The 21,351-nt window shown below is 47.2% G+C and overlaps 1 protein-coding gene across 1 annotated transcript in view; it reads left to right on the forward strand.

Moving 5' to 3' along the window:
• The window catches only part of ITGB5 (integrin subunit beta 5), a 58,036-nt gene extending 48,323 nt beyond the window's left edge, over positions 1-9,713 (forward strand). Inside the window, exons 11-15 of the mRNA XM_021526045.2 lie at positions 2,541-2,763; positions 3,470-3,573; positions 6,907-7,023; positions 8,434-8,600; positions 9,128-9,713. Of these exons, the coding sequence (XP_021381720.2) occupies positions 2,541-2,763; positions 3,470-3,573; positions 6,907-7,023; positions 8,434-8,600; positions 9,128-9,223 (707 nt within the window). The 3' untranslated portion in view covers positions 9,224-9,713. The remainder of the gene's footprint in view (positions 1-2,540; positions 2,764-3,469; positions 3,574-6,906; positions 7,024-8,433; positions 8,601-9,127) is intronic.
• Positions 9,714-21,351: the final 11,638 nt, after the last annotated feature.

The following is a 21,351-nucleotide window of genomic DNA, read 5'->3' on the forward strand; positions in this document are numbered from 1 at the left end:
GGACACATTGCCGCAGAAATGAAACTGGGAAGTGAAACGTGGTTCATCATGGGCACAGTGGTGGAAGGTTTCCTGCAGGCACGATGGCACAGAGAGTGCTTAGCCACATCAGCAGTGTGTGTGACCGTGGGAGAGCTGGGACTGGGAACAACAGCACACTGTGCTGCAGCATGGGAGTACTGGTAACACTGCAAACACAGCTCTGGGTCACTGTCACCAAAAGCCTCATTGCCTTGGGACTCCTCTCAGTTTGTGTCCCTAGTGAGAGGATGGAATGTTTTCCCACCTCTGGTGCTCCAGGTCGATGTTGAGAAGTGGGACTCTTATTGTGCCCATATGAAAAACAAATGTTTCTCATTCACTGAGTTTCTCCAGTCTTTGGGCTGTGTGGAGATGGATGGCACCAGAAGTGTAGCTCATGGTGCTTGAAGGAGTGGCCACTCTTTCAAGCTGATGGAGGCAGTGGAGACTGTGACATCTTTGCCGTTGAAGGTCAAGATGGAAATTCCTGCTCTTGGCTCATTGACCATGATGAGCTTCAGCCAGTGACATCCTGCACACTAAGCCAGTGTGGCCAAGGCAGGAAACACGTGTCAACATGTTTTGACATTTTAAGCTCACACCCCACACTTAGTCACCCTCATACAGAATGGCTTTTTCTTCATCCCCATCAAACAAAACTACATCCTTTAAGATGTTGTTCCTTAAGTTTTCCAATCACAGTGGTTTAATAGGATGCATTATTTGCAAATGACCATTTCCCTTCTCTAAACAGTAATTTCAGGCTCCACCTCCAGCCTGCCAGGGCTGGAAGGGATGTGCAGTCTTTCTAGCCTCCTGTGACCTAGCACTGATGCTTTTAAAAATGGAACCATTTAATGGTCCAGAGACAGATTTCCTCTGGATTCACATCTTGTGCTAGGAGAACTGAGGGGTGATATGAATTCCATCAGTTTGCTTCTCCTGGTCCTCACAGTTCAAATTCAAGCCTGAGCACATTTACTAATCGCTGGCTGCTTTGGATACCTTGAAATAGTGCCATTTATCAAAACCATAGTTTATAGCTAATTTGGACACTTGCATTGCCATGGAGGCACAAAACCTGCTGTGTGTGAAAGCCAAATCACCTGAATTAATTGTGAATAAAAGCCAGACACCCTATTTGGTTTGCTTGTGAAGTGATGGTCCTAGAAGTCCCCTAGTCTGCAGCTGCCCCCCAAACAGCGGCAGCTGTGGATGTAGCTGAGCCCATGGGCTCAAACCCGGAGCTTTCTGTCTGAGGAAAGGGCAAGGCTGTCATTGTGAAGGCAAGCAGAGCAAGGGATTTTAATCTCCATCAGATGTAGGCACAGAAGGAGGTCACCTCTAGAGATCTTATAAACATAATCTCCTTTGTCCAGTAATGTTTGAATATGCAGGCTGGATCCAAAGCAAATCTTGGGAGTGCAGGAGAGGCTGTAGAAGGACAACTTGTGATGTGTTTGGGATATATGAGATGCCCAGTAAAATAGAAGGTGCTCCTGTGACTTTTGGCATGGTATCTGTCTTGGCAATCCACAGCCTCTGGTAATCTTGGCACAGTGGGAGAGGCAGGGAGATCCACGGGTTTGTGTCAATGAAAGGAGTGTGTATATAATTTATCATGTCTGGGGTGCTTGAGGCTCTTTCTAGTGGAAAAGCTGAGCTGTAATTAGGTTGCTGATGAGCCTTGTATACAAGCCCGATATACAGACTCGATAAATTGTGCCTGTGAAGGCATCCCTCCTCCTAGGGACTGGCCAGGGAAGAATTCAAGCAGTCTCCAGCAGATGGATGCCTCCCTGAAACCAACTGCTCAGTGGACAGCCCCTCCACTTACTGTCACTGACAAGCCCTGGAGCCTGTTGACTTCCTCAGCCCTTCACTAAACCCTGTAGCTCCAAGGGGATGCTTCAGTGGAGGAGAGCCCTTACTGGATTGGTTTCATCATCTATTTCTGCTGTGAGCTGCTCTGAGCTACTCCCTGGGGGGTACTCAGCTAGTCCCAACAACCTTTGTGGCTCTGGCTGGGGCACAGAGCTCTTGTTTGGACACAGGAAATCGTGCTTGTTGATATTTTTTTCAAGGTTTTAGGAAAACTTCTTAAGTAAAACTGTTAAGAAGAAAGGCAAGTAAATACTTTATGAGATGGGCAACCTGCTAGACATTTTGCTGCTACACTCTGGGCTCAAAACCAGCAAGGAAGCAGTACTCCATTTCCATCTTAATATCTCTTAATGTAGACAGAGAAAGAAATTATTTCATACAAAAGTAGGAAGGGGGAAGTGCCTCCTTGTTGTCTTGAGCAACTATAGAGGGAAGCTGGAAGAACATGTATTTTTTGCTGCTGAATGTTGATATTAATTTGATATTTAAGTGTTTCCCATCAGCATTTGTTTGTTGCCCTGCCAAGTAAGGTCTCCCTGGCAGCTCTTCCTGCTGGGCTGCTGGTCCCTCCCAACCACAGCGTGCACTGGTGGCCCCACATTCTGCTAACACCTCTCCCCTGCTCTTACCTTCAGGTCACGGGGAGTGTCACTGTGGGGAGTGCAAGTGCCACGCTGGGTTCATCGGGGACAACTGCAACTGCTCCACGGAGATGGACAGCTGTGTTTCCAGTGATGGGCAGATGTGCAGCGGCCGGGGTGCCTGCGTCTGTGGGAAGTGTCAGTGCACCGAGCCAGGAGCTTTCGGGGAGACCTGTGAGAAGTGTCCCACCTGCCCAGGTGTCTGTAGCACTAAAAGGTACTCACAGGCAGCTCAGGAGGGATTTCTGGCTGGTGGGAAGGGCAGCTCTTTGGTTTCCGGGAGACTTTTCAGCTAAGGAATTACTTCTGCTTTGTGTGATCAGCTCCAAGCAAGCCTACTGCTGCTAGGAGCCCACGCTAAACACCCTGACAGTGACCTAGGCAGAGCAGCAATAAGTCTTGTTGCCCTAGTGCTCATGGAGACTCATGTCCCTGTTCATTTCTGCTGCTGTCTCACTCTGCAGGAAAGGCTGGCAACCCCAGTTTTGCTGCACTCTGAGCTGTAGATGTCTGGGTGCAGAGAGCTGTGAGCTGCAGAGGAGGGGAAGACTGGAATCAGAATCACTGCCCCCGCCTCACAGTGATGAAGGTGCCCCAGGCATCAGCCTCAGACTAGCACAGAGCAGCAGGACTGCCTGCCTTGATCTCAGGCAGGATGGATTCTGGAGTAGCTGATGTGTAGCTCCTGACATCTAAAGGGCAAACAGACCTCAAACATACAAGCTGCTTTGCACTTTCATCAAATCCTAGAATAAATCCATCCTTGCAATGGAGATGCCTGGCCCTGAAGCTGCTCCTCCCTTGTGGTGCAGATGTGCAGTCTCCAGACCAGCACGAGGAAGTCCCTTCCCAAGGGCTGAATCCCTGTGTTCATGCAGTTTCTGACATGTGCTTAATCTTCCCCTCTGTGTGTGTTCCTGCAGGGATTGCATTGAATGCAAGCTGTTTAACTCAGGTAGACTGGCTGATAACCAAACCTGCCAAAAGCACTGCAAGGATGAGATCATCACCACTGTGGATGTTCTTGGTAAGTTGGCAGCAGCAGGACTGCAGGTGGTGGGAGCCAGTGACTGTGGCATGGAACTCTTCTCAACCAGACTAAGACATATCTGCAAAGAAAGCTTCAGGGAGCACCTGATGTTAAGAAATGTGTGTGTGTGGGTAGTATGTATACGTTATGTGTGGCATGTGTGATGCTCTCTCTGGGCTATAATCCATACTCAAGTAAAAACTTTGATTTTAACTAACATCTAACCACTAGTGCCAGTGCAAAGAGAGTGGGGTAAGGTCACATGAGACAGATGAGCTGACTTGTGAGAGAGTGCAAAGGGACAAAGTATCACTCAAGAAAAGGTATTTTCTAATCTTCTCTTGGAAGAAGTGAGCTTGTAAGAGAAAGAAAAGCTGTTTTGAAAATGAGTTCTGCTTTGGTGGAATTGACTGCTGCAAGTCCCCCTTGCAATCTCCTGCCCTTTGTGTCCTCTTCTAGAGGTCACCCCACATGTGCATCCTCAGCAGATGACTTTCTCCCCACTCTTTTCAAGATACGTTCTGGGAGTCCCTGTTTGCTGTTTTGGGGAGTAGAGGGGATCCAGAGTTGTGACAGATTTAATCACAGTCCTGACCTTGGCCTTAGCAATGTCTCTTGGAGGGAGCATGGAGATCAAGCAGGGATAAATTACTGTCTGCATCTGGCATTTCCTCCTCTTCCTTAGTTTATAGAGGTGGGAGTCCCATACCTTGCTTAGCCTTTCACTCACTTCGTCCTAAGCTGTCTGCAGGTGATGTTTTTCCCATTGACTCCTCTCACATCCAGTGCCCCACTTTTAAATTATGACCAGTGGTGTTTCCTACCCTTCCCTTTGGGACACTTGCTCTCATTCTCTCCATTCACCGTGCAGTTTAGCAGGGAGTGCACCTGCACCAGCATCCTGAGAGAGATTTGGAAATACAAAACATGCAAAGCTCCTTTCTAATGCCTGTCTGGCCAGCAAATATTGGAAATCAAAGCTCATGCCTCCTGCCTGGTTAGTGTACTGTGCCAAAGTCAGCTTTTGTTCTGCCTGCTCCCTGGAAGGTGAGGCTGGGCTGTAGTTTTTCAGCCTCCTACATGGCTTTCAGAGGAAAATCAGCCAGACTTCTGCTTTAAGACATTTTTGGGAATTATGTCTATGCTTCTGTTGAATTGCTGATGTCAGATTGCATACAATGGGAGCTCAAGGCACTTTGTGGGTTGGAGATCTGGGATGCTAGAGAAAGAGAAAAAGCAAAATATTACTAAAGAAAGTTCTTATGGACTATGGACTTCCTCACAGGGAGACTTTGCCAAATCCTGGTTTTCAAGTGCTTTTGTACAATTTAGCACATGTTACAAGACCCTGCTGAAAGGCAGAATGCTGATATTCGTCAGAGGATACATAGGTCTGTATGGCAGAGGAGGATGGGACCTTTTTAAATATCAAATTGCAATGAACATAGCCTTGAACATCCCAGCTGCCTTTTGACTCTGGATATGACACAGTCAGGGCTTCAAAGCTTTGTACAGCAGAGGCCTCGGTCATTGGACTCACGAGCCACAAGGCTGCCTCATGGGAGGCTTGTATGACTTGCTTTGGACTCTGCAAGGATCTCCTTCAGTTCTGCAGTATTACCTTTGCATTCCTGGCAGTTCCAGAGAAGAGCTTGCAGCATGAGAGGAGCATGACAGGTCCTACTCCGAGCTGAACCTGGCAGCGGCACACATCTGCTGAAAACTCAATGGAGCCCTCACACCTCTCTCTGTTGATATGAGACCTCAGAAACCTAGTGAAGATAAACAGAAATCATTACTATTGAGACTTTAATCACTGTATCTTTTACTGAAGTAACGGTGCAAGGATGGGAGTGAAAGCAGCTAGATCTACAGGAACTAAGATTTGCTGCTCAACTGAAAAGGGCATTAGTCAAGAAACCTGGAAATATTATCTATATTAATCTAATTAGTACTTTGCTTTGTAACAATCAACACTTTTCCAGCCCATTCTTTGCTACCACTGTGTAGATAGAAGAGGTTTTCCTGTCCCAGGGTAGGAACAGCTGAGGTTTGTCCACACCAGGAATGTGTCAGGACTCACCAGAGAGGCAGCTGCATCTGAGCTCAGCTGTTGAAATGGAGGGTATTAATCTTTTAACTGGATGCAGGTCAAAGGCACTGAAAGGAAAAACAAACAGACAGGAGAGAGCTAAGGGGCTGGCATAGCAGTGGCCATTAATGTGCTCATTTTTCAGCATGACAGGCACACATACAGGAACTGTGGAAAGCTATTTCCAGGTTCAGAGTTGTGCTCCTGTCACAGCCAGAGATGCTTCCCCAACTCCCTCCAGTCACTGCCTCTGCAATGGGGGCATCGAACGAGCTTTGGCTGTGCAGGGCAGTGCCTCTGCTGAAATCACCTCTTAAGCTAGATCTGCAAATCTTAGGTGATTGCTTTGCTTAATCTTAAATTGCTTCTGTGAAGCAGCCTTCCTCAGGCAGCACTGACAATGGCCAGGCTCTGTCTGGTGCTGTGGTGTGTCAGACACAAACACACAGCACTCACATGGCCCTGGGTATAAAGTCCTCTCATTTCTTGCAACTCCCTTATCTACACATCATCCTTGCAACCAACTTCTCCCTCCCTCCCTCCTCCCCTTCCCATTTTCCTTTTCTGTCTCACTCTTTGAAAACAAACTTCTCAGCCGTTTCCGCAGCTGGAACCATTCAGTACAGCCGGAGCAAAGCTGGCCGTGGGCTGCTGCTGCTGCTGGCCCTGTCTGAGTCAGTGCCCCTTGTTTTCCCTTCACCTTCCACTCTTCAAGAAATGTAGCAAATTAAGAAGAAAACTGCATTTATTGCAGTAGACTTACATGAAGGAAGAATGTGTGTGTGTGAGGTGGAGTCTGTTTGCTATGTGATGTTTGCCAAGTGCCACATTTTCTCAAGCAATAAATCTGGATGCTGCTCAGTTACAGTTTGTATGAGTTGAGATCAAACTTTGCTGCTTTCCAGGCTTACTCCCCATTCCTCTGCTCCAGGCATCCCTGGAAAGCTCTGCTTATCTTGCAGGGGAGAGCTGTGCTAATTCCTAATATTGAACCTGCCAGCTAAGTCAACCAAGTGCTGTATTGCAGCTTTAGACATAGCCTGTTAGACAGGGTGCCTAGTTCAGAATCAGGGAACCTGCACCATTTCAGGTTGTTAGGGGGGAATTACATTAAGAAATTGAGGTTGTTGGAATAATTTCTTTGAGAAATTATGGTACAAAAGTTGTGAAGTGTTTAGGATTTTTTTTAATATATAAAAACTTACACAAAATCCTGTGGTTTTTGCATCTGGTTCCAGAAACAGATGACCCTCACGCGATCCTCTGCGCCTACCCAGTGAACAATTGTGTCATGAAGTTCACCTACTTGGAGCTTCCCAGTGGGAAATCCAACCTCACCGTCCTCAAGGAGCCAGGTTGGAACTCCCTTGGGTTTCTTTTTTGACAGCACAGGCAGCTTCAGGAGAGGTGATGGGCTGCTGGGGAGCCTGGTGGGCTGCAGAAAGGCTGGCTGCATGTGTGAGCAGATAAAAGCAGGGCAATTTAAACTGAAGTGTTTTATGGTGATGAAACCCAGCTCCAAATGCTCCCAACGTACTAAAAAAGAACTATGAGAGCAAACCTTGCACCTGAGCCATCAACATTGCCAGCAAGTGGCTGAAGAGCTTTAGGAAGCTGAATTAGCTGAAGCCTATTTAAGTAGCAAAAATGTATACTTGATTTGGAGATAAAGCCCCTGAGAGCAAAAACATCAGCAGGGGACACCTGGTGCAGCTGCTGGTTAAGTCAGGGTACTGGGAAAGCCCTGCACCACCTAAGGATTTCCACATTGCCAAGGACTTCTGGTCCAGGCAGTATAAGGGCTGCATGTCCCTGCTCCCCTCCACAGGCTGTGCAGACAGCTGTACTTCCCAGCATTATTTAATCACATTCAATGCATTTGCTCAAAGAAAACCCCTCATGGTATTGCAGGACAAGCTGGCAAGCATCCAGCAGTGCCTTCCTGTGATTTGCTCCTGGTCCTCTCAGGCATGGGCCAATATGGGAAAGATTGAGATTCCTCATGTTCTATTTCAATTGTGCTGCAGCAATTGAAAGGCCAGCTAATTAGCTGACAGATAATGTCCTTATATAAAAGTCCTTAGTGATCACCTGTCTCTGTGTGGGAGAAGCTGAGCTGGCTTTTGCCAGAGGCACCTTAACTCTCTGTGTCCCACGTGGGTCAGCTGGCTTAAAACCCTGCATCACTGTTGGACAGTGGCACTGCAGCCTACTACGTGACATCCATGGGAGGTGTCCCTTTGACCTGCCTCTAGCCAGGAATTTATTTAATTAAAAAAAAATCAGTTCAATTTCAGAGGGCACTATTGCTTTTTCAAATTTAGCTGCTGCTGCTAGCGCTGCCTGAGGTCACTTGCTCTGTGGCTGCAGTCCAAGTTTTTGCACTATGACACAAAATAACTCACACACAGACGCTAGATGCAAAAGAGGGAGAAAAGAGCAAAAGGAGGGAAATTTATTTTCGACCTCGCAATATATAGAATTCCAAAAGTGACAGTGGATTGGAGGATGAAATTGTTACCTCTCCAACCACACTGATCAAACCAACAGTCTATCAATTCTCTTTTCCCACAAAGAAGAATGCAAAACAATCACTGTTTACATGACAGTGCATGAGAACTCCAGTAGAAATATGTAAGCATTAGAAGTATAGACGACTTTTAGAAGAACTGTAAAACTTTCAAAAGAACGGTGTGACACAAGGTATTACCTGATCCGGGATACACTCACACCAGAGCTAATTAGCTTTTCTGCCCCACTGCCAGCCTGCAGCTCAGCCCCCAGCGCTGTGACCATCGTGCTGGCAGTGATTGGCAGCGTGGTGCTGATTGGCATCATCCTGCTGGCGCTGTGGAAGCTGCTCGTCACCATCCATGACAGGCGGGAGTTCGACCGGTTCCAGAGCGAACGCTCCCGCGCCAGATACGAAATGGTGAGCCTGGGGTGGGGGTGCTGTTGGGGTATGGGGGGCTGTTGGGATGCAGCAAAACAGCTCTGCAGTGATGGAGAAGGGTGGCAGGAACGAGGGATGCAGACATCCGTGCCCTGTGGTGCCTTCAGGGTCCAGCATCTTGCACTGCCTTCTCCTAGGCAAGTTATAAATGCTTTGCAAAACTATACCCAGCCTTTGGTTTCATCATCTATTTCCAAGCAGAGCTGGAGGATGAAGGAGGTAGGGGAGACTGTGGTGGCAGCCATATCAGACAGGTCTCTGAGGGAGCCGTTCTGGGTGGCTTTGAGGGGGTACTCAGCATTGGAGGGCGGTGCCTCTGCCTGCAGGCAGGATGGGAGAGTGGTCTGATGGACCAACTCTAGTTAAACAACACTGCCTTTGGATTTGAGTGTTCAGTTCCTTCAAAACCAAGCACAGCACTGTCACCAAACAAACTGGTATGTTTTTACCATGGAACGGACTTTGTTCCTCATCTTTGTTCTTTGTGTCTGCTCCTCTCTCCAAAGGCATCCAACCCTCTCTACCGAAAGCCGATTTCCACGCATAACGTAGAGTTCACGTTCAACAAGCTCAACAAGTCTTACAACGGTACAGTTGACTGAAGGGGTCTTAGTGCCTGGCACTGCCGTGGACAATTGCTTGAATGGCTGGGCTGCTTCCCCACTTGAAGACAGGATTCTCTTCAGGGATGAGAATCCCTCACGACGGGACTGGTCGATGACCAAAGCCTGTTATTTGCACAGTAAGGAGAAAGGTCTGGTTCATTCTGGAAGCACAGATACGAGGGCAGGGTCCCTGCCTGTGTTGATGGACTCTGAGCCGTGTGCATCTCCATACCCCAGCTTTCCAGATGTATTAAACCTGCCAACTAAGTGAACCAAGTGCCATATTGCAGCTTTAGACATATCCCGTTAGGAAAGGTGACTAGGTCAAAAATCAGGGGAACCCACTCCATCACAAGTTGTTAAGAGGGAATTAGCTTGAAAACAGGGTCTTGGAACCATATGTGTAAAAAAATTAGGATAAAAAAGCTCTGCAGTCTTTAGGAATTTTTTTTTATATAAACCCCGAAATAAAACAGTTGTGCATATATGATGGTGTGAGTAGAGTGGATTGTTTCTTTGCTGAGACCCCACCAAAACTGGGGCTTGCTCCTCCTGCCAGCAGCAGTGGTGCTGCCTGATGGATTTATTAATAGAGCCTTATCAGTCAAAGCATGGCTATAAAACATGGAGCTGGAGCTGTAGGGACTGCCACAGAATTGTGTTGATTTAATATTTGTGTTGACCTTGGGGCAGCGAGTGCCTCAGGGAGCTCCTGCTCTGAGCCAATGGTGTCAAACAGATTGGAAACTGGTGGGAGCCCAAGGAAAAGGGAGTTCAGTCTGAGGAAACTGATATAAACACCCATTCCTTAGGGTGTGCAAGTAGGTGTCCAGCCTGGGTGGCTACAGGAGGGCAGCTGAGAGCACGCAGTAGCTCATCCAGATTTCTGACTTTTTACCAGAGGACTGTTACTGTGGGGTCCAGTGGAGCCCAGCTGGAAAAGCAGTGGAACCCTGAGCTTTTGGAAAGAGACCTGGATAAAGACCAGCGTTGTTGCTTCATAATGTATATTTTGCTTTGGTTTTTTGCTTTTTTTTTTATTTTCCCCCCAAGCTATTCCCCCAGCCCTGTCTGTTTTCCTCTGGAGCTGGGGTTTGGGTTACCCTGCTGACAGCTGCAGCTTTAAACCCACACAGATGGGGCTGAGCCGCTGAAGGAGAGAGAAGCTGGAGCAATTGCTACTGCCTGGATTTTTTTTCCTTTTTTTTTTTTAATTTCTTTTTTTCTTGTCTCTTCACCCTGAACAGATCATGCAATAGTCAGCTGAAGGAAGCTTGCCAGGGAAAAGCAAAAACAAATGGTGTTCATTGTTTTGACTTGCTCTTCTCATTGGAAAAGGGCCATGGGCCCATCCTTCCGGATTTATTTTTTATGTGCTTTTGCCTCTATAAACAGAAGCTCTTATTTGTTCAGTAAAAACAGCTCCCCTTCAAGAACTTTATGCCCCCACCCCCTCTGCCTACAAGCAGAAATGAAGAAATGCAGCAGACCATACTAAAAATATCTCAGAACTGGGATTTTTAGGAGGGCAGCAAGTGGTGCCTCGGTGGCATCAGTGCTGATCAAGTGGGGTAAAAAACTCAAAACCTCAAACAAATGAAATTTATGCTGTCTTCCTGCTTGATTCCACTAAATCTACCCTAGCAGAAGAGAAGGATGCATAGATACATCCTGAAAACAAGTGCAGGGGCAGGCTCTGGTTAAACGCTGCCTTCATGTAACCCACCATGGGTGGGCTGGAGGCTGTGCTGCCTCCTCCTGCAGCACCACGAGCAGCAGGACAGGCCTGAGTACTGCACAGGGGCAGCTCTTCAGAACTCCACATCTCCTACACCATAATGAAGTCCACGCTGAAGTTTGCAGGCTGAGAAATTGCCTTTTGAATAGCTGGGACTAACCTTGCCACCTGGGAAGGAGCATCCATGGGGTAAATTTGGGATTTGTGATTATCCCACTGCCATGTGCCAAGTTGGCAAGACAGATTTCATCACTGACACAAAAAATAGAAAGCAGACAGAAAATAATCATCACAAGGAGACAGAGCAAGTTTAGCTTGGTTCACATGGCTGCCTCACACAAGTCATACTGCCCCAGGCACAGAAAGGGGGAGCAGGAAGGAAAGCTCAGGAAAAGGAAGGGCAGGAATGCTTTAAACCAGCTTTGCCACCTAAAGCAGCAAATGCTGTGAATACACTTCTGCTTCAGTTCATTTGTGAGGGACCAAGCAGTTCAAAAACAAATCCACCCCTTTGCACTCTGAAAGGAGAGGCACAGGCAGTGCCCCCCTGCCACCCTTTCCCTTGCACTCTTGCAGATTACCTTTGTGCTGTGGCATTTCCCACAACACTGGGTTAGGGCTGAGAGACTGGGCAATCCAGGCAGTTGTAGGGAGCCAAGATTTGACTCATTTCTAAGGGGTGGTTTGGGCAGGGAGTGTGGAAAAAGCAGAGAAAAGGCTTGGGGACGGGACTGCAAGTGCCCTCCTTCCCCTGCCCAGGGAGACGACTCAGCTGTAAAACAGACTGGTCTGCAGAGTAGGCAGGGAGCAGTGTGGGACCAAATAAGCAAGGGAAGGGTGCCACAGGCCAGGCTGCTAAGCCAGTGTACAAAAAGAAATTAATAGAGTTGATGCTGTCAGTGCTGCCTGTGATGCTGCACCGGGCAGTGCAGAGCAGCCACCCAAATTCAGCTTTTCCACAAGGTTATATCTTTAAAAAAAAGTAAGGAAGCACTGCTAAGGCTTTGCGTTCCTGGGTAAGCAGATCTGCCTTTACCCTTGCAAGAGGAGTGCCAAGCACAGTCATGGGAGTGGTGTATTTCGGTCAGCAGCAGTTTATTTGTGTCTGTAAATACATGCAGCCTGACCACAGCTAGCATTCCTGAATGAAAACTCCAGCAGAAGGCACCAATGGGTCAAATGTGATGGAAAAATGTCAGTGCTTGTCTAGCCAAGCTGGAATCCGGATGCCCTTGCAACATCATCTCCTCTCGGTTCCCCAGCCACAGCTGACAGGCTGCTGCTGCTGCTGCTGCAGGGTTGCTGGGGCTGGGGCTCACCAGTGCCTTTTGCCAGTGCTGCTGGTCTGGGGGAGGAGGCAGCACCATTCCTTGGGAAAAGTCAAGGCCAGTGGCAGCAGTATTTGTTTTGATAGCTGTGGAGATGCAGTGAAATGGTTCTCTGTTACACAAGCCCGAGTGAGGCATGCCTGCCTGCATGCTCATTGCCCTCTACAGTGGACTAAGAAGGTGCTCAGCAGCTGAAGGCAAAGCCCAGGCTCTGGAAGATGAATGCTCCACACTCTTGAACTTATTTAACCTTGTGTTTCTCCAGCCACATGAAAAGCCAAGGAGCTGCAGTGTTGAGAAAAGGATCGCTAAGCTGCCTGCAGGAAATGCCACACTGGGGTCGCTCACTGCATCTGCACCCAGCAGCATATCCCAGCACCATCTTCTTACCTGAACACACAAACTGGAATTGTCTGTTGTTCTCCTCTCCACTGCCAGCCTGCAGAAGTCAAAACTATACAGCAGAGACACAGGAGTTTATTCATCCTGTCCCTTTCTGCATGCCCACTAGTTTATGCTGGTGTCCACTGGATGCAGCAGATCAGAAACTTGTCCATTCAGCTGCCATGCCCCAGGATCACCCAGCCTGGGTGGGGGCAGAGGTTGCAGCCATGGGCTTGCAGGACCCTGTTGTGCACAAGGACATGGAGGCTTTAGTTCCTAAATTACTTCATTGCATTTTAACAAAAGCCACCATTATCAAGGCAAGCATACTGGTGATTAGCAAAACAAGTGTATGCTACAAATAACTGCTGTAAGGCTGTCGTGGTTTAACCCCAGCTGACAGCTCAGCCCCACACAGCCATTCTCTCACTCTGCCACAGTGGGATAGGGGAGAGAATGAGAAGAGTAAAAAAGTTAGAAAACATGGGTAAAGATAAAGACAGTCCCGAAAGTAAAGCCAAGCTGCATAAAGGCAAAGCAAAGCAAGGAATTCACTCCTTCAGTCTGGCTGGCAGGTGTTCAGCCAGTCCCAGGAAAACTGAGTTCCTTCAGGCCTGGCGGTGGCTTGGAAAGACAAACGCCATGACTGTGAATGAACCCCCTTCCTTCTTCTTCCCCCAGTTGTGTGTGCTGAGCATGATGCTCTGGGATGTCCCTGTGGTCAGTGGGGTCAGCTGTCCTGGCTGTGTCCCCTCCCAGCTCCTTGTGCACCCCCAGCATCCTCGCTGATGGCATAGGGGGAGGAGCAGAAAAGGCCTTGAATCTGTGTAACCACTGCTCAGCTGTAACTAAAACATCTCTGTATTATCAACACTGTTTCCAGCAAAAATCTGAATTGTGCTAGCTGCTCTGAAAAAAATTAACTCTATCCTAGCTAAAACCAGCTCAAGCAAATATATATTTCAACAGCAGCAAAAATCCATGTTAGTAGTAATGAATATTAGTGGCAAGTCTATATTTCAATTTTACAAGTCATCTTAAAATTACCACTAGTAAAGCAGCAAAAATACTTACCAGTAATTATTATTTAGGACAAGAGGAAATGTCTTCAAGTTGTATCAGGGGAGGTTTAGATTGGATATTAGGAAAAATATCTTCACTGAAAGGGTTGTCAAGCATTGGAATAGGATGCCCAGGGAAGTGGTGGAGTCAACAAACCTGGAGGTGTTTAAAAGGCAAGTAGATGTAGCACTTTAGGATGTGGTTTAGTGGTGGACTTGTTCAGTGCTGGGGTAACACTGGGATTCAATGTGCATAAGGGTTTTCTCCAACCCAAATGTTTCTATGGCTTTATGATTCTAATCTAAGCCTTTCTTTCTTGGAGTGAAGAGGTCATGGTTCACTTTGGAGGTATTTGAACACTAGACAGTGTGCTCAGAAAGGCAGCAACCCTCCTTTTGTGCATTCAGCTCCTAGGGCTACTGGATGGCAGCACAGACTAAAAATATATACTCAATGACTCTGAAGGTTTTTTCCAACCTAAATGATTCTGTGATTATGTGTGTGTGTGTGTGTGTGTGTGTGTGTGTGTGTGTGTGTGTGTGTGTATGTAAAATGTTATAAATACATACATACATTCATACACACATACATACATACACACACACACACACACACACACATATATATATAATGTTATATAAATTGTTGCTGGTACCAAGTGTTTGTCAAACCCATCCCAGCAGTGGGGCCAGCTGACAACAGAAGTGTCATGTGGACAATGTATTGGGACTGAGACAGAGTTCATTTTCCCTTAGCAGCCCTCACAGTGCTGTGCTTTGCAGTGCAAAAGGTGGTGATAACACACCAGTGCTTTGGCTACTGCTGAGCTGACCTGTCCCTCTAACATTCCCTCCCCATCCAGGGGCTGGGAGTGGGCAAGGTCCTGGGAGGGCACACAGCCAGGCCAGCTGACCCAAATTAGCCAAAGGGATATTCCATACCGTGTGATGTCAGCTCAGCTATAAAAGCTAAGGGAGGGAGGAGGAACAGGGAGGCATTTGTTACTCTGCAATGTTTGCCTGCTGGAGCCACCACTATGTGTGCTGAAGCCCTGCTTCCTTGGAAGAGCCTGACCATCGCTGGCTGATGGGAAGTAGAGATTGGCTTTTTCCCTTTGCTCATGCACATGCAAACTTTCAATTGTCTTTTCCATGCTTTAGTAAACTGCCTTGTCTCAACCTATGAGTTGATTTCCATCTTAATCTCTCCTGTGTCCCACTGCAAAGAGGAGCAGTAGAGAGGCTCAGTGGGCACCTGGTGCCTGGCCAAGGTCAGCACTCTACAGTCCTTTTTGGTGCCCAAACGTGGGGTGAGATAAAGGCAGTTTTATATATAGATATATATATATATATGTATCTGTATTGCATGCTGGAGTAAAAAGTAAATCGTAGTTATAGTAGCAAGCTCTCGTGCAGGACACAGAGTTTCTGTCAGCTGCACTGCTTATCTCTTTATTTTGCTGAGTTTGGGAACATGTTGAAAGAAACAATGGTTCTGTGCTTTGCTCTTACACTGATGGCCTTGTTGTGTGTGGGGAGCTATTTTCTGGGGACTGTAATTGATGTGAATGCTTTTTTAATGCAGGCTCCCATGGTCTTTGCTGATCCTTATGTAAGCCATTTAATACTCTTAGTAATAGTAGCTAATACTGTTGGCATGCTCTGGAGTTTATGGAATCTGGCATCATCCTGGGGTAGGAGAAAACAAACTTTAGGTGAGGAGATACTGAAAGATGCCCTGAAGCATCCAGTTCCTGGGTGGCAAGGTGCATGGAAGGATTTGGGCAGGTTCCTAGGGCAGTTATCACCTCCCATTGCCTGGGACTTTACACCTGAACAGGTAATCAACCCTGACAAACTGACCCGTCAGCTGATAGAAGGGTGCCTTGCCCACCCCACTGAACACCAGCGGCTTCTTGCTCTGTACTGGGGCCTGGCCTGTGCCTACCGAGCCACTGTTCTGTACTCTCAGAGGGCTGTAATTGAGGCAGGAACCCAAACTGCATTTGAGGACACTAAGGCTGAGTTAGGGACTCCAACCACAGCAGCTACAGTAACTACCCCAGAAGTGAAAGCACAAAAATGGACAAAGCAAGTTACACACCCTTTCCATCAACTAGTAAAGGAGGAAGAAGAAGGGGAGGAAGAAGGAGAAGTAACAGTAGGAAAGGAGGGGTTAGATCAAGAAGCAGGTCCTTCAACAAAGAAATCAAAAGGAGTGAGGCAAATCAAACAGGAAACCGAAGTCACTCGGTCCCTGACCTCATCAGAACTTCGAGACTTGCGAAAAGATTACAGCCGCCAGCCGGGTGAGCCAATTTCTGCCTGGCTGCTTCGATGCTGGGACAATGGGGCCGGCAGACAGCAGTTAGAAGGGCATGAAGCCCAACAGCTGGGATCCCTTGCTAAAGATCGGGAAATTGAAAGAGGAATTGGAAAAGAAGGAGCAATTTGCAGCCTCTGGAGACGGCTCCTCTCAAGCGTGAGGGCAAGATACCCATTTAAGGAAGATCTGGTGAACTCCCCAGGGAACTGGACCACTGCAGACGAAGGTATCCAGTACCTGAGAGAATTAGCAGTGCTGGAAATAATCTATAGTGATCTAAAAAGTGACAGGGTGCTTGAAGATCCAGAAGATGCCCATTGCACAATGGCCATGTGGAGGAAGGTGGTTCAAAGCGCCCCTGCATCATATTCCAGCAGCCTGGTATCACTGTACCACCCACAGATGGATACACCAACCGTAGAGATGGCGTCCTCCTGGCTCCGAAATGTAGAAGAAACTCTGGGCACTTCCTCATCCCTACAAGGCAGCAGCCGAGCTTTTAGGGGCAGCCCAAGGGATCGGTCCTCTCCTTCCCCGGTCAGAGGGAAGGGAAGCCCCAAGCGCAGGCCCCGTGGTGAGCTCTGGTTCTTTCTGCGGGACCAGGGGGAGGACATGAGGAAGTGGGTAGGTGAACCCACCTTTAAGCTGGAAGCCCGTGTCCGTGAACTGAGAGGGAAGAAAGCTGTTAAAGGGTCACCCAAGAAGAGTGCCAGTGTAGTTGCCACAGAGAGACAAGAAGGCAATGAGCGATTTCCCAGACATAAAAGAGCTAAAATCACTTCCTTTCACCCTGATGAGGGGACTTCTGATCTGGCATCGCAAAGGTCAGATAGTGAATACTCTGACCAGGAGCAGGAATAGAGGGTCCCTGCCTCTGGCCAGGAGGAGGCAGGGGGTGACCAGGCATACTGGACTGTGTGGATTCAATGGCCTGGCACATCAGATCCGCAGAAGTGCAAAGCTTTAGTAGATACATTGTGCATTGATGCCATCGAGGCACAGAGATGCAGAATCCATCTGGATCTTTGGAGTGACAGGGGGATGCCAGGAGTTTTCTCTGTTAGAGGCCAAGCTGAGCTTAACAGGGAACAAGTGGGAAAAGCCCCCCACTGTGACTGGGTCAGAGGTCCCTTGTATCCTTGGCATCGACAAGATACTTCAAGGATCCAAAAGGATATCCATGGGCTTTTAGTGTAGCTACGGTGAATACAGAGAAGATCAAAGAGTTATCCACCCTGCTTGGCCTCTATCCCTTCATTGTAGGATTGCTGTGGGTTGAATGAAGACCAGCAAGTACCAGGACTGTGCAGCAGCAGCAGTATCTCACCAACCAAGACTCTGTAACCCCATCCATGAACCCCCCATCCATTAGTCCCTGGAGAGCCAAGGAGTGATCAGCACAACCTGCCCACCCATTAGCAGCCCCATATGGCCAGTGTGAGTCTGCTGGAGGCTGACAGTGACTTTTTGGGTCTGAATGATAAACCTGTGAGTGCTGCTGTACCTGACATGTTGGAAATTCAATATGAGCTGCAGTCAAAGGCAGCCAAGAGATGCCACACAGGTTATACACAATTGTGAAATGTGCTGCAATCAAGTGAGCCACACAAGTGGAGTCTCCTTGGAAGAGAGGGTGGTGGCTGGGGCTCCAGAATGGTGAGGCCTGGCAAATTGACTATATTGGGCTGTTGCCATGAACACGCCAAGGCAAGAGTTACATCCTCACCATGGTAGAGGCAACAAGTGGCTGTCTGGAAACATCCCCTGTAAAACATTGCCACTGCTTGAGAGACCTTGACATCCCAGGCCTTGAGGCACAGATTTTGTGCCAACATGGTACTACAGAGAGAATTGAATCAGATAATGGGGGTCACTTTAAAAATAAACTCATAAACTCTTGGGCAAATAAACATGGCATTGAGTGGATATATCACATCCCTTATTACCCACAGGCCTCTGGGAAGACTGAAAGATGTAATGGACTGCTGAAAACTATGTAAAGAGTGTAAGGTAATGGGGCATGGAAGCACTGGGATGCAAATTTAGCAGAAGCCACTTGGCTACTCAACCCTAGGGGATCTGGTAACCACCCTGGTCCTGCCCAAATGAAACCCCTTCACACTGTGGGAGGAAATAAGATCCCTGCACACACAGGAAAGTGGGAAAGTCAGTGTGGATTTCTCCTCCCATGGGAAAAGGCAAGCCTCTTTGTGGGATTGTCTTTGCCCGAGGACCCAGGTGTACTTGGTGGGTGATGAAGAAGGATGGGGAGACCTGGTGTGTACCTCAAGGAGATTTAACCTTGGTGAAAAATAATCTGTGGTGTGAGTTGTATGTTGCAGGAAGTAGCAGAGATTATATGAACTGATGAAGAATGAACTTTGCAAGGAGCATGAAGACAACAAGCAACAACAACCTGAGCCAGACTGGTGTCAGTGCCCAACAATCAAGTGTGTTATTTCTCCTGTCCAGATCACTCATCCTGATGGAATGGAGCCCAAGTCATGGATCTGGAGGGATGAATGAAACCCATGAAATAGAAAAATAATATCTATCATTGAAAGGGCAGGGGATAGTGGTTAATGAAAATGTATGTTTGATATAGAGATGGTTTAAGGACATAATTTAAGTTGTATGTGTGGGCAAGAAGGCATTCCAGTAATGAGAAATAAATACAGTGGGAACAGTTGGAAGATATATAAATTATGTGGGATCTGAGTATGACGCAAATGGTATGGAATGAGGGGTGGACAGTGCATGGAATAAGGGGCCTGACTGAGACAGAGTTCATTTTCCCTTAGCTGCCCTCACAGTGCTGTGCTTTGCAGTGCAAAAGGTGGTGATAACACACCAGTGCTCTGGCTACTGCTGAGCTGACCTGTCCCTCTAACATTCCCTCCCCATCCAGGGGCTGGGAGTGGACAAGGTCCTGGGAGGGCACACAGCCAGGCCAGCTGACCCAAATTAGCCAAAGGGATATTCCATACCGTGTGATGTCAGCTCAGCTATAAAAGCTAAGGGAGGGAGGAGGAACAGGGAGGCATTTGTTACTCTGCAATGTTTGCCTGCTGGAGCCACCACTATGTGTGCTGAAGCCCTGCTTCCTTGGAAGAGCCTGACCATCGCTGGCTGATGGGAAGTAGAGATTGGCTTTTCCCCTTTGCTCATGCACATGCAAACTTCTGTTTGTCTATTTTTATGCTTTAGTAAACTGCCTTTTCTCAACCTATGAGTTGTTTTCCATCTTATTCTCTCCCATGTCCTGCTGAGAAGGGGAGAAATAGAGAGGCTCAGTGGGCACCTGGTGCCTGGCCAAGGTCAACCCACGCTGCATCACAGAGCCTGGAGTCAGCCTGGCATCCCTGGTGAGGGCCTGCTCTGCCAAGGAAATACCACAGGCAACAAGGATTTGTGCACATTGGGATGCATCAGAAAAAGAGGCTACATTTGGGGTAAAAGTAAGACCTTTTTATACCAGAGACATAACCAGGCATAAGGCACCAGCACTTGGAGCAGCCAATAGATGCTGCTGACTTCTATTTTCATCTGGCTCAGTCAATAAATGATGATGTAAATGGGACAGAACACAAGCTTGTATTGATTTCTGGAAACCTCATGGACCTGTTAGTACAGCGTTGAACACTCTGCCTTGATTACCTACAGGATAATGGTTGTGTTGAAAGTTAAATGCCAGAACTTGAGATGGGAATATCTAAGGAGCAAGATGTGCTGTGGTACAAGTGTCTATCCTCTGTGGTGATAATCTTTTAATGCCACAAAAACAGAACCATCCAGGGGTTAAAATGTTGGCCACCAGCATCACCCAGGGTCATTGCCATGTTTGTAGAATGAATTAGAAAAACATGGATTAGAAAAAAAATTTCAATTTTGTTATAATCAGAATTCTCAATAGAGGCTATGATCTATACAGCCAATTGTGTTGCTTGGGTCATAGATGTCCCAATTATCATCAGTATTAAGCCAACTCTGTGGACAGCAGCATGTAGAATTAGGACCAGTGAGATTACAGTACCTATGACAATTCATGTTATTAACATTCCATGTAAGATGCCAAAGTCCATTAAAACCTCATCTGTTTGTATTTGCTGATTCATTATTTCAGGTCCACTAGGTTTCCAGGATCAATACAAGCTTGTGCTCTGTCCCACTTGCACTGAAACCACGCTTGGGTGTGATTGTAACACAAAGTATAATTACAGTTGCTTGTCTTCCTCACCCAAATTGAACCTGTATCCTGGGGCATTATAATGTACTATGGGGCCTCAACATATGAATGTACTTTAAAGGTTGTTGTTATTGATAATTTGGTGTGTTGGGGAGTAAGTATGACAAATTAGGTTGACACCAAGATGCTTCAGAGACAGGTTCTGCTTGCTGAGCCTCAAAATTTGGCATCTAACAATCAAGGGTGGTTTTTGGCATCTAACAATCAAGGGTGGTTTTTGGCATCTAACAATCCAATTTGTTGCCTGCTTGAGAAATTATATTCATAAATTGTACAATGTGATCACAATTCCACCCTTGAAATAAGGAACAAGCAATAACATAATGACAAGGCATGGTGTGCAATAATGTAAGTTATAAAAAAGACAAATGCTCATGATGTTGTTTCACTTCATGCCAACTTGCCAAGTCAGTGTGACATCTGGAGGAGTGGAGCAAGCCAATGGACACTGAGAGTAATAACTGCCTGTTAAAGGACAGGGGACAGTAGTTAATGAGAATGTATAAATCTCTGTGTTGGTTATAAAGGTGGTTTAACCGTGTAGTTTGAGTTGCAAGCATTGGTAAGAAGGGATTTCAGTAATGAGGACTAAATACAATTGAATCATATACTGTGTGAAGTGCTGGGCCCCACAATTTAAGAATGATGTTAAGGTCCTTGAATGCATCCAGAAGACTCCAGGTTTATCTAGTTTAGAGATAAGAAGTCTGAGGTAAGACCTCATTGTGCTCTGCAGCTTCCTGAGGAGGGGAGGTGGCTCCTTCCCTGCTGCAGTGTGCTGGTGCCACCCCCATCATGCCTGTCCCACAGGCTGCAGGATGACCATGGGCATCTCCTCTAGCCAGCCTACTGTGAGTCCTGTTCCTTGCAGGAGATCCCCCAGTTGTCTCCATTCCAGATGATGTTCCTGTCTGCAGGGGGCCACTTCGTCAGATCTATTGCATTTCAAGCATTTTGTCTGTTATTCTTACTACTCTGAGCTCCCTTAAGCCTCTGGATGACCCTGACCTGAGCTTCCCTTTGGGAGTGCTTCTCTGTCCTT

This window comes from Lonchura striata, chromosome 8 (genome assembly GCF_046129695.1).
Source record: "Lonchura striata isolate bLonStr1 chromosome 8, bLonStr1.mat, whole genome shotgun sequence".
Taxonomy (NCBI): domain Eukaryota; kingdom Metazoa; phylum Chordata; class Aves; order Passeriformes; family Estrildidae; genus Lonchura; species Lonchura striata.